The 12,658-nt window shown below is 42.5% G+C and overlaps 2 protein-coding genes across 2 annotated transcripts; one reads left to right on the top strand and one right to left on the bottom strand.

The window, feature by feature from the left end:
• Positions 1 to 1,628: 1,628 nt before the first annotated feature.
• Positions 1,629 to 6,939, top strand: tbxas1 (thromboxane A synthase 1 (platelet)). Its single transcript, XM_076171642.1, has 14 exons — positions 1,629 to 1,803; positions 2,513 to 2,679; positions 2,803 to 2,896; positions 3,107 to 3,159; positions 3,472 to 3,568; positions 3,707 to 3,823; positions 3,927 to 4,015; positions 4,129 to 4,277; positions 4,360 to 4,490; positions 4,590 to 4,940; positions 5,067 to 5,155; positions 5,330 to 5,467; positions 5,705 to 5,867; positions 5,956 to 6,939. The coding sequence occupies exons 2-14, from the start codon at positions 2,579 to 2,581 to the stop codon at positions 6,067 to 6,069; spliced, it is 1,686 nt and encodes a 561-aa protein (XP_076027757.1). The 5' UTR covers positions 1,629 to 1,803; positions 2,513 to 2,578; the 3' UTR covers positions 6,070 to 6,939.
• On the bottom strand, positions 6,835 to 11,577 carry LOC143017023 (protein mono-ADP-ribosyltransferase PARP12-like). The gene is made up of 11 exons (XM_076171634.1): positions 11,191 to 11,577; positions 10,257 to 10,392; positions 9,894 to 10,164; positions 9,635 to 9,784; positions 9,317 to 9,506; positions 8,959 to 9,151; positions 8,320 to 8,555; positions 8,140 to 8,227; positions 7,917 to 8,047; positions 7,685 to 7,836; positions 6,835 to 7,503 (listed from the first exon to the last, which is right to left on the bottom strand). Exons 1-11 carry the CDS (start codon positions 11,508 to 11,510, stop codon positions 7,247 to 7,249), a joined length of 2,124 nt encoding a protein of 707 aa, XP_076027749.1. The 5' UTR covers positions 11,511 to 11,577; the 3' UTR covers positions 6,835 to 7,246.
• Between the last annotated feature and the right edge of the window lie 1,081 nt (positions 11,578 to 12,658).

Here is a 12,658-nt window from a genome sequence, read left to right as displayed (position 1 = left end):
GCTAATCAATAGGATCAAATGAGAGGTGAGACGGGCAGGTTACCCTGTTTAATTTAGGATTACAGAGCTGTAAAACAGACACGGTCACGTCTGTCAGTAGGTTTGACTCTGATGAAACTCAAGTGCACGACTTAAGGCAGACAGAAGGGGTAGTTACATTAAGAAGCACAGACAAACTGATTGGATGTGACAGGATCGGTGCCGTCCTTCTCTGCAGTCCTGACTGTCAGTGAATGAAATTATCTGGCTGAATCTAATTTGAGGAGTATGTAAGCTTCAAGCCGTCTCTCCTCTCTGAGAGATGGAGTCTGTGTGATTCATCATGTCAAGCGAGGGAAGGGGTAGGAGCAAATAGAGAACACTTACCTATGTATCAGTCCCTTTTTTGGCAATAGAAATTGACAAAACAACTGTGACTATCTTAAAATGTGTGAATAAAGATGTTGTTCAAATCTACTATGAATCATAAATATGAATATATATGGAACATTTAGCCCTAATATGCTTTTTAATGAAGACCCAAATTACCCCAGCTTGGCCTTTCTAGTTTGTAGGAATCATACTTGTCTAAGATCCAAATCCAACTTGCCCAGAGCATTCTTAATAACCTACAATCAGCTATTTTTCCAAGTGTCAACCAAGCATGAATATAAATTATCTTTCCTGCGCAAGGGTGAATCCCCGCATCACAGCAGACACGATAGATATGTGCGCTTGGCATCATTCCTCTGTGTCACATCATCTGTCACAGAGCACAATCTATCAAGGGGGCGTCTCACAAGAGCCAACGAGCTGCATCAATAGCTAAGCCTGCACTCCCCATGCATGAATATTCCCCTAATAAAACCATCTCTGCCTGCAAATACAATAGGGCGCTGTTTCAACTCCGCGTCGAAGGACAAATTCTCAACAATGGCCCTCTGAATAAATGAAGTTCGTCTCATACATAACAATTTGGTCCACTGTCATTTTGGAGAATTTGACCAAAAATAAACATTTCCCCAAACGTACACCAATGGATCCAAAGGGGACTGTGCTGAAGATGGGAGGAAAGCAGAGAATGTGGGCACATAGGGATCAGTGGGGAATAATAAAAGAGGAGAAGAAAGAGAAGAAGAAAATACAGCACATCATGTGGAGCTAGACAGTAATGGAAAACTGTGGACAACTTCTTTCTGTTGGTATCAGAACATGTAATACACTAGAGACTGCTAAAGGAAGAAATAGGTTATGTGTGGGGAACAGTTTGCTAAGTGATTCAAGTCTTATGTGGTTTATTTGATTAATGAAGATGTGACAATTATGCAAAGTAAATGGGATTTGTGGAAAAATAAACAAAGCAAAATAATGAATGTGAATGTAGGATAAGGGTGAGATGGTGAACAGGAATAGACTTGGCAACATCGGAATTTGATGAATTTCTTTCATTATACAGAGATGGGTCAGTCAAGATTTAAATGAATAAAAATAAATATTGGTGATTGATAAAATCAGCATTACATAGTACAGAAATGAATAATAACTTAGTATAAATGCTACTTAGTGCAACTACTGTATATAGTGGATACTGACCATTCCAGAACAGCAGGTGGCAGTATACACCTCGTCATACGCTTGTGACGCTTTAAAATGCACTGAAGAAGACCATCACAATATTGACAAAATAATGTCGTAAAATCTAGATTTCTCGCTGAATTTCGCCAATAGTGGACAATATTCTTCTCTTCGCACATGACCAATCTATGCTTGGACCATTATATTCATGAAAAGGTCGTGAGAGTCACACAAGTGCGAGTACAAAGTGTAAGTAACCGTGTGTTGTTATGCTGAAGCTAAGCACCGCCAAAGGTTAAACGTAGGTGGACTATTATTTAACAATCTGTGAGCTCCTATGAATGTGGAAATATGAGTGAAAATAACTACGGAATTATATTAATTTCGTACAAAGTGTCAGGCTCAGAATTTATAAATTAACGCCTGATATAAGCGAGGCATACATGTATTTATAACTCGTAATATCTTGGACTTTTGGACCTACAAAGATGATGAACAGCTGATTCTAATCCCCTGGGCACCGAGTAATAACTTTGAGATTGTGTCACGTAATTAAAAATGCAGGTGAAGGGTTGAGAGCCCCACAAAGCTGCTGAAACAAATGTACTCGTTACCTTGGAGCGCCGCTAAATAATTTGCAGGGTAGAAAGAGCTAAGACCAAAGTCCACAAAGAGAAGTACTGAATCAATATTAGATCAGATGACAGTAGATTCAAATACTGAGACTGAGAATATGTTCCTGATTACATCTCAGTATTAAAGTATGACACACACAATTCCAAAGAGTTTTTGTAGGGTCATGATTCAGATTTTGAGACACCTGTTAAACCCTTTGTGTTTGTGTTCACCCATCAACACTTAATACACACACAAAGTTAACCAACACGTCATAAACTGAGTTAGTCAACACTCTTTTACTGAGACATCATCACCATTCTTACTTCTCCTTTTCTCCCAGGAGACATCGTCACAGTCCTTGTGATGCAGAACTGAGAGAGAGAAAGAGAGAGAAGCTTTGTCCATCATGGAGGCTGTAGTTGACATTCTAAATATCTTCCATATCAAACCCAGTGGGTCGGCTGTGTCCATCAGCCTCTTCCTCGTCTTTCTAGCTCTTCTTTACTGGTAAGTTATCTGTGTGTCTGTGACGCCGTAGCTGCTGTGGATCTCAGTTACTCCATGGAAGTGACTACTAACATGATAAACCCTAATATTATGTTAATTATGTTATCTTTCGCTCTCTTGCAGGTATTCTGTCCGTCCCTTTTCAGTCCTCTCCCGGTGTGGAATAAGACACCCAAAGCCGGTGCCTTTCTTTGGCAACCTCTTCTTATTCAGACAGGTGAGGAAGTTTAGATATAACCCGCAACATCTGCAGTAAATTGACATTTTCCCCCCGTCTTTGTTGTCTTCACACAAAAGCACTTCAGCGGCCTCCTTTTTCTGTATCTCATGAAACCAAAGCTGTTCCCTTTGCTATGAACTGTTACACTTTGTACATATGGGTGAACTTTTATCCTTCTGTTCTAATGTTCTTTATCTTTCTTTTTAGGGTTTTTTCCACCCCATCACTGACCTGATAAACACACATGGAAGAGTGTGTGGGTAAGTACAGAAAACATTTGATCCCTAGCAGTCTATGAAACAGCTGACACATCCATGTTTGATTGATTTCACTTCCTCCTCAGCGTGAAAGCAAATGGACACACTGTGGAACTAAAACTACAAGTGTTAGAATAGGAGATTGCTGTATTGTTGTTATACAGATCCATGCTGCAGCCTTGGACAGGAAACCTAACTACCTCAATAACCCATACGACCCGGACATTACCCCCAGAACACAACATTGCAGCACCCTGTCTGTCTGTTGCTTCTGTCTTTGTTCATTTGTCGCTGACTTAATCTGGTGTGTCTCAGGTACTATTTAGGCCGGAGACCTGTAGTGGTGGTAGCAGACCCTGACATGCTCCGACAGGTGATGGTCAAGGACTTCAGCAGCTTCTCAAACAGAATGGTGAGCACATTGTCCCACAAAAAGACAATTACAGGTCCCTGCATCCAAGTTATTCCAGATAGATGACACAGATTTGTTTGTACTCAGAGTGTACACAGTGACCTTAATGAGTCATATCTATGATGTCATTCCGTGTAGAATTTTCGCTTTGCCACCAAACCGATGAGCGACTGTCTGCTGCTGCTGAGGGATGAACAGTGGAGGAGAGTCCGCAGCATCCTCACGCCGTCCTTCAGCGCTGCCAAGATGAAAGAGGTGAGGTGGAAATTTTCTCTGGCGACACGTTTCACTAAAACAGGAGTGGCAGCGCAGATTTCCCAGGAAATAAAAGCGTTGCTGTTGTTTTGTTGGACCGTAGATGGTTCCCCTCATCAACACAGCCACCGATGCCCTGATGAACAATCTGAATGTGTACGCTGAGTCAGCAGAGGCTTTTGACATCCACAGGTAATTAAAAAAAGATAAAGCACTTGCCCAGCAGATAATCCTCCTGTGCTCCTAGTCATTTCTTTTATTATCACATAATCACACCTGCCATGTTCTGGTCGCATGGCTTGTAGGTGTTTCGGCTGCTTCACCATGGACGTCATTGCCACCGTGGCGTTTGCAACTCAGGTGGACTCCCAGAACAATCCAGACGACCCCTTCGTCCGCCACGCTCAGCTGTTCTTCTCCTTTTCCTTCTTCAGGCCCATCATGCTGCTTTTCAGTCAGTTCAGTTTTACGAGTATCATTGAATCAAGCGTGATCTCAGTTTGAGTCATTCTAACACTGTCTGTTTTGGTGTCCAGTTGCTTTCCCTTTCATCCTCGCTCCGCTGGCGAGTCTCATCCCCAACAAAAGACGAGATACGATGAACCAGTTTTTCATCGGCATCATCCAGAAGATTATCAAGCAGAGAGAGGAAGAGCCTCCTGAACAGGTGTGACTCAGCAAGGTTTCCTCTGCTGCCACAAACTGACCCATATTTACTGAACTGAACGTTTAATTCTGGTATTTTATTAAATCTTTTGTCATGTAGAGGCGTCGAGACTTCCTCCAGCAGATGTTGGACGCACGGAGCAGCAACGATCGCGTGTCTTCGGAACACCTCGACGCGGCGAACCAGGCCGACGAGCTCCAGCACCATCAGGCGCACCGGTCGGCCCCTGAGCCCGACTGTGACCTTCATCAACCACAGGAGCCACGCAGCAGGCGACCACAGAGGAAGACGATGACGGAGGACGAGATTGTGGGTCAGGCTTTTGTTTTCCTCTTGGCAGGCTACGAAACCAGCAGCAACACTTTGGGCTTCACCTGCTACCTGTTGGCTCTCCACCCGGAATGTCAACGCAAAGTGCAGGAAGAAGTGGACGAGTTCTTCTCCAGACACGTGAGTGTGTTGTCGTCTTGTGATTGTTTGATCTGAGCTCAACTAACATTAGACAGCTTTCTATACTTACTACAAAAGCTGAATGAAGCCTTTTTTAATACAGTTGTGTTCTCCCTTCTGTTGCAGGAATCACCAGATTACAATAATGTCCATGAGCTGAAGTATTTGGACATGGTTATATCTGAAGCATTGCGCCTGTATCCTCCTGGATTCAGGTACATGAAACACATTACATCAAGATCAAATATGCATCCTTTTTACTATCAGGTTTCCCATTGCAAACAGGGATTTTTGGTTATGATGCAGAGCAAAACTAACATCAAATCCTTTTCAGCTCGGTAATGTAATGAGGTGTTTAAAGCATACTGGTCTCATTTTGGCCCACATAGGTTTGCTCGAGACATTGAGCAGGAGTGTGTGGTGAATGGCCAGGTTCTCCCTAAAGGAGCAACACTGGAGATCCCTGCAGGATTCCTCCACTACGACCCAGAACACTGGCCAGAGCCTGAGAAGTTCATCCCAGAGAGGTAAGACGTTGTCAGAATATTACAACAGCAAGAAAATAGCAAAACTGTCTGAACCTGCATTCCAGTCCAAATTCTGAGGGCAACAGTCAGTGGAATTGCTGATACCCTGTCGTGACTTTACCAGAACCAGCTAATAATTATTATGCTGAGCTCATAGTTCAGCCAGTAATAATAGAGAGCGTAGAGTGAACGACCTGGGCCCCTAACTCCAAACTAAACTGTGTGTTTGATCCTCAGATTCACACCAGAGGCCAAAGCCAGTCGGCATCCATTTGTATATCTGCCGTTTGGGGCGGGGCCTCGTAACTGCGTGGGAATGAGGCTTGCCCAGCTGGAGATCAAAATGGCTCTCGGACGTATGTTCCGGGGGTTCAGCCTTGTGGCCTGTTCTGAGACAAAGGTGGGTCGGATTTTGGACATATTCTTCCAGAAAGACACCAATCTGTTAGAAAGGATTCATGTACATAACAGCTCTCGTATTTGTACAGGTCCCTCTGGAATTGAAGTCTTCAAGCACTCTGGGACCCAAAAATGGCATATTTGTCAAAATCACCAGGAGAGGGACGGAGGAAGATGGATTGAACTGTCCAGCAGAGCAATAAAAGACAACAAACTAGGATACAAACTATACAGCTGCTTCACACTGTCACAGCCACATTCAGACACATGGACAAGTCACTGAGAACTGAGATCACATTTAAGGGAGCCAGTTGTTTTCTGCACTGAACCTGAGACCCTTTGGGCTCCATGTCAGGCTTTATTGATGGGTTAGGGTTAGGGTTAGGGTTAGGGAATGAAGCACACTTACCTCAGTGTCAAGCAATATTAATCATTTCTGTTGCTGTGATTTGCTACATTCCATAATGGAAGTGTATTTTCATTATTTTGCTCTGTATCAGTTTGTAAACGCAACTAATGATTCAGCTGATTTGTTGCTTTTTCAAGTTACTGAAAATAACATGAAGAGATGAAATGGCAGAAAGTGAGACTAAGTCACACAGGTACAGCAGTGCCAAACACACGATGCTGTTACTTTGCTCACTGCCATCCCCTTTCTCCTGTTGTTATTTCCTATAACCTCAAGTCGTTTATTATAAAATTTGGTCTTGTCCACTTTACAGACATAGGAACCTCTAGTGCTGCTTTTGAATGACTGATGAGTCATTTTGGTCTGTATGTGCAGGACCTGGGAAGGACTCTGAAATGTGAAGTAACTTTGACTTGAATGTTTGCACTTTGTTTCCACATAAAATTGTTGTTTTTTCCCTGAAATGACAGTAATTGTAATTAAAGTAGATTAAAGAGAACCATTGATGATACCATTGGAAACTGAGTGAGTTAAAGAGATATTAGCAACTTCAAACAAATCAGATCAACATTACAATTAGTAATGATGACATTTATTTGGAATGATTGAAATTAGGGTTTACATTATTACATAGGCTTGTTATCAGGATATTTTTCAAGATAAACAAATGAATTTCCAGCATGTTAGTGTCAGTGCTTGGTAAACATATTTCTTGACAGCCGTATACTGTATTAATACCCTTTACAGAAGAATCCTCAGAAGAGTGAAAACAGCGATCAATAAAACAAACATCAGCAACATTAGAATATGAGAGTTATAATCCTGCACCATTCCCCTGATAAATTGTTGGTATTTCTCCAAACCAAGTCATAAAGCCACAAACTGCTCCCAGTAAAAGTAAAGACGATCTAAGATCAACATGTTTCACTTGACTAAACCCTGAATAGCAAATAAGCAGACAGCATCCCGGCTTACATGTAATCAATAAGGTACTCTGGATAGATCTGTTGTTTTTCGAAGATGACGAAAATGCTGGGGTTGCTCTCAGAGTCAACACAGCTATCGTAGAAACTCTTGCTGGTTCTTTTAGCAGGGGGTCGCACGAAGCTGCTGCTTCCTCTGGTGTGCTCGCCCACCAGCACCATAGCCACAAACATGACTTTGCTCCGGGTCAGTCTGGCTTTGGCGTATCTGTTTGAGTATGAAGCATCTCTGGCAAAGTAGCTACCTGTGAGTGAAATGAGGGAGTACCACAGATACAGTCAGTTTATGTTACTGTCCATTTAACATGGTCATAACAAGTAAGTAGAACGTACTGCCCTATTATGTCCAAAACATTTTGTGATTGTATGTTTTGTAGATGGATATTGGAGTATTGTGAAGTGAAACATATTGGGACTGGCACACACCTTTTCCATAGCTTGTGCCGTGGGCACCGCAGACCCTCCAGTCAAAGTTCTGCTCACAGATCGCCTCAATCAGGGACTCGTCTGTCCCATGGAACAAGTACTGCTGATTCACAGGTTTACCTCCATTCTTCTCTGCCATCTGCTCCTTCTGCCTGAACGCACATCACACAAAGTCATATGTGTGTTTCTGATACACTCTATAACATGACTAAGTATGCCTCCTGTCCCCTACCACTGAAAGACTTTCCACAGAGACGGGTTCTGGATCCTCTGGATATTGTTAATTGTACTGTGAGGCATGGTTTGTTTAAACAGCTTCTCAATCATAGTGTACGTCTTCACTGTTTGGGACAGAGGGACCAGCTGGAAAATGCAGTACAGTGCCATTAAGTACAGGCATTATGTAATGATGGAATGATATACATTACACATAGCATAACATGCTATACGGATACCTTGTATCCAAAGTCAGGTAGGGCAGTCTTGTCCCAGTAGGATGGGACATTTGCAGCTGGTGAGGAGCTGGAGCTGTCTGCTGATGTACTACAGAGGAAATACACAAAAGAACCATCTGAGTAGTAAAAATCAGATACAGAGAAATCAAAACATCCATCTATCACAGGGAATAAAAATACCTTTTCAGCTCAACTTCCACGTCATGAGAAGACACAAAGCGGGGCCTTCTTCTGACCTCTCGTTTGGTGTTATATTTTACATTCTGCTGATACATCTGTTGTTGTCCTGCTTTACCAATGAAGAAGAGAATGTACTGCTGTTTGCCAGCAGTAAAAGGAATCTGCGTCTCTCTGTCTGCCAGGTAAACATTCTCCAGGGTTGGAGAACTGATGGAAGGAGACGAATCAGTGCCGCCCTACAGGGGGAGGATACAAAGAGCAGAGAACAAATTCATAAGGTCTTTTCCAACGAAACATTTGTCAATTAATCCTAAAGCGTGAAGTTTAACATGAAAACCTTTAGGATTTACTCAACAAATTTTATTACCACCTTCTTTAAGACATCTTTGGCTTTTTCAGGGTTTTCAGTGTTTTCTGAATGATCCCTCAAACTTCTTAATTACAACCAATATAGACCCTGCGTCTTCATATGTGGACATTATATTTTTCTTTTGTGCTGAACCTAAACCTGTTTTTAATAAAAACTTGATATTCCATTATTAAAACTTTTTTCGGGCATCCACAGCTTGCAGGTCATTGACCACTTTTCTGGTACAGGTCCCAGATTTTCTGGTTTAAATGGGAACACAGTAAACTGACCTGCTTTCCATACTCCACCCAGATCCCACTGTCATCCTTCCAGTACCACAGCCACTTTGTTGTAAGCATGAAGTGAGGAGGCTTAGAGACAGAAGAGGCAGTGGACAGACGACGAACTTCAGACCCTCTGCAAGTCATTTTCAGGAAATCAACTGGGTCCACTGCAGTGGGCTGGACTGGAGGGGCTGTGGTGCTGAAAGGAACAAGAACAGCAGTCTAAATCACCAATACTCACTTTCCTTAGGATTTAGAGGTAAATTCCACAGTCATCCTTGCCCTGGAACACATAAGTGTCTGCAATCCTCTTGATGTAGGATTGTATTATTATATTTCTGGTTGTTTTGTGTCATTGGTGCACCTTAGTAGTGACAGCATTGTGCGGATCGCTGAGATGGAAGCGGGCTGATTAGCACAGCTCATATCTTCCCCAGGGTCACAGTAGGCCTGTTCAATGTCCTCATTATTGGGTAAGTCCTTCCAGGTGACCCCATCCCTTTTTAAAACCTGCCACTTGTAAGGTAGGTGGCAATGGACACGAACACACTTCTCTGAAAGAAAGCAACAATAGACACACACACACACACACACACACACACATAAGCAGTATACACACAGTACACTTGGCACACAGGGGGAATTTATTTTTCTTCCCATGCAAATTTCTGTGTGATTTTACCTTTGAAGCTGCAGTGTCTGCGAATGAAGAACAGGCAGATTTCCTTCCTGTCAGCCTCACTTGTGCCTTTGGTTGCACCAGCAGAACTAGTGGAGGGTTTAGTGCTGCTCTTAGTAGGCTCACAAACAGCCCCTCTCTCCACTGGTAGCACTACATACATATGTAAACATAAACAAATTATACACACTGTACTGACAAGGTGACACTGTTCCTATGAAATCAAATTGGTGCTTCATGCTTATGGGGCCTTGTAATTTACCGACAGCAGGAGAATAACGTCTCTCCTCTTGACCAGTGATGATGAACTTGTTTCTGTAGATCTTTTGGATATTTTGCAAGTTGGCTTGGCTTAATCCTCGGCCCTTGAGTATTGCCATAGCACGCTCGTCAAAATTGTGGGTTCTCTTGCACTTGCTGCCAAACTTGCAATCACCTTGTACAAAGTGCAGGCAGAGGTGGAGCTTGGTGCAAGAAGTGCTGAACTTACAGGAGCCGTGCTCACCAATGCCCTTGTTGTAATGTGGGCATACCTGGAGGCGGGTACAGACAGCAGTGACCATGCAATCTCAGAAATATCAATTTGTACCAAGGTTCTAGTACACCTTTACAAAGTGCAGGCTACCTCAGGGAGCAGATAGGGGTCATTTTGCAGTAACAGCTGGAACAGCTGCTTCTCCGTCATCTCATGAAGATTGCGTCTTTTCAGTAAAGTTGCATTGTCCGTTGAAGCAAGACTGTGGATATGTTTGCACTTGTCTCTGAAAATAATAACAAAGACTGAATCTTCTTCCAATAGGATTCAATACATTTTACAATTGTTCAAGTACTTTTTCTAGTGGTTTTTATTCACTATAATATCTGAGGGTGTTATGACAACTGTTGAGAAAATCTAGGTCATCAGACAAACACCTGTGATGCTTATGATTATCACATGTAGGTTAAATTGAAATAAATACAATTAATCAAATCATGTTTACTTACATGGAAAACCTCCTTCCAAAGTAACCAATATACAGGTACAATACATAAGAGCTGGGTTATGTGAAGTTATAGGATTCGCTACGAGGCGAATTACTGCCATCTTGTGGCTCATCACGGAATGTTTTTGCTGATCTGTTGACGTAATGATGACTCTTGTCTTGTGGCTCATTCAGACACACCCGCAAGATAATGCTCTCTTGTCTTGAGTTGTCATAACAACTTCAAGTTTAGTTTATGCACGTACCAGTCCAACGACATTCAACTCTGCAGCGGAATAACACGACTTCCGTGTTACTCAAAGATCAAGAACAACAACGAACTCAAAGTAGTCCTATGCAAAACTTAGTTTCCCCAGTTGTCTCAATCATTTGGTTCGGAAATAGTCCTGTGCAGCCAAAACAAGATGAACTTTTACCGACTGTCCACACATTACAGACACTCCCAAACACACAGACGTAAGCTAATTAAACAATCTCGACAATTAAAATACTTTCTCTACTGTCTGCGGACCTGGGTGACGCCTGTGTTTTGGATGAAGTTCAAGCTAAGTGGAGTTAACAGACACACACACTTACCCGAATCTGCAGTCTCCGCAGACATAGTACCTGCATACGTGTAACCCGTCGCATTGTGTACACTGCCCGGCCTCTGACTGACAGATCCGCAGGCTGCTTTTGGCCACAACCAGACTGTCCGGACTGATTCCGTGACCGCCGCTAGCCTTCTGTTTGCCTCCCTGAATGGCGATTTTCCCGTCGTCGAGCAGCACCGAGTTCAGGATCGGTTCCGCCACAGTGACCCGCTGCCGGATCAGCGCGTCCAGCTGCTGGAAGTCCAGACAGCCCTGGTTTTCGCACAGAGTTCGAACAATGAAGCTGGAGATGACCGAAGACATCCTGGTTCTGCCACATCAAATCACTGAAAGTACAGCGAGTTTCACATCGAGTCAGTGACAGAGAAACGAAACTGAAAGTGAGAGAAAAGCAAGAAAAACAGCATTCCCAGTGGAACAGTATATGAATTACATTGACGAAAAATGGAAATCACTGTATTAGTAGTCACATTTTAAATCTATCTCCTTGTAGTTATTATTTATTTATTTTAGGGATTTTTTTTTTGTTATTGTCCTGAAACACTATTCTTTTAAGACCACCTCACTAAGGACTAACTATAGTCTGGATACATAATGACCCCTGGCCCCAAACATACTCCTGTTTTCAGCTGTTCCCTATTAAAATACATTAATATTCCCTTCAGGTCCTTCATTTTTCAGGTACAGAAAACATTCAAACATTTTTCTGACACTTCCTCAGCATTTGACAAATGTTTTCAGTAAATACAATGTCTGTGAAGGGTCTCAGTCATCCAGGTCATGGTATCCAAGGAAAAGTACATTCTTCAATCTGAAGAATTGAAGAAGCCCTTTACTTTTCCTTGGACAGCAAATGCAATCACAGCACATTTTCTTCAGAGAATGCATTTCTAGTTTTATATATTTTTCTCATAAATCTGTTGTCTGTCATTTCACAACCGCTATGGTGATTGACTTCTCTTAGGCGCATCAAACTCAAGGGTAGTGTAGCTAGTAGACTTGTTACAAGACATTCTATGTGAGGACCAGGATTCACAGATAAACATGACTTGACTACAGTAATATGACAAAAAGTGGGGAATGTTGTGGAAAAATAACTATCTGTGTGTATGTATCAAAAACCAATCAAATGTGTTTAAATTAATTAAATCAATCCTGCAGTGTGGTGTACAAAATGATGTGTGACTTGGGCCTTCACCTTTTCCACATAAACCTGGAGATTGTTTAGGCTTTCATTGTGCGTGTTGTCGCACTCTCCGGCCTTGGGTCCGGAGAGGCGCCTGTGTATCTCTGTGCTGTGACTGGGAGTGGACACCTAGAGGCACCTCTGACGCCATGGAACCATTCAATCCCTACTTTTTCTTACTTTTGCCCGTATAAGAAATCATTTCATGTATTGTATCTTGGTCTTTCTGTCTAACAACCAGAAGTGACCCACTGCAGTGTAAAGG

The sequence above is a fragment of the Genypterus blacodes genome, unplaced genomic scaffold (genome assembly GCF_046128005.1).
Source record: "Genypterus blacodes isolate CSIRO-AG114 ecotype Tasmania unplaced genomic scaffold, CSIRO-AGI_Gbla_v1 ptg000015l_1, whole genome shotgun sequence".
Lineage (NCBI taxonomy): Eukaryota > Metazoa > Chordata > Actinopteri > Ophidiiformes > Ophidiidae > Genypterus > Genypterus blacodes.
Note: the sequence above shows the minus strand (reverse complement) of the source record. Positions and strands in the feature narration are given on the sequence as shown.

Excerpts from the sequence above, each read along its gene's own strand:
- LOC143017023 (XM_076171634.1), bottom strand. The coding sequence starts at position 11,510 with ATGTCTTCGGTCATCTCCAGCTTCATTGTTCGAACTCTGTGCGAAAAC. Across the intron at positions 10,393-11,190 it reads TGCGGAGACTGCAGATTCGG|AGACAAGTGCAAACATATCC; the intron begins GTAAGTGTGTGT and ends TATTATTTTCAG. Across the intron at positions 7,504-7,684 it reads CGGCACAAGCTATGGAAAAG|GTAGCTACTTTGCCAGAGAT; the intron begins GTGTGTGCCAGT and ends TTTCACTCACAG.
- tbxas1 (XM_076171642.1), top strand. The coding sequence starts at position 2,579 with ATGGAGGCTGTAGTTGACATTCTAAATATCTTCCATATCAAACCCAGT. Across the intron at positions 2,680-2,802 it reads TTTCTAGCTCTTCTTTACTG|GTATTCTGTCCGTCCCTTTT; the intron begins GTAAGTTATCTG and ends GCTCTCTTGCAG. Across the intron at positions 2,897-3,106 it reads ACCTCTTCTTATTCAGACAG|GGTTTTTTCCACCCCATCAC; the intron begins GTGAGGAAGTTT and ends CTTTCTTTTTAG.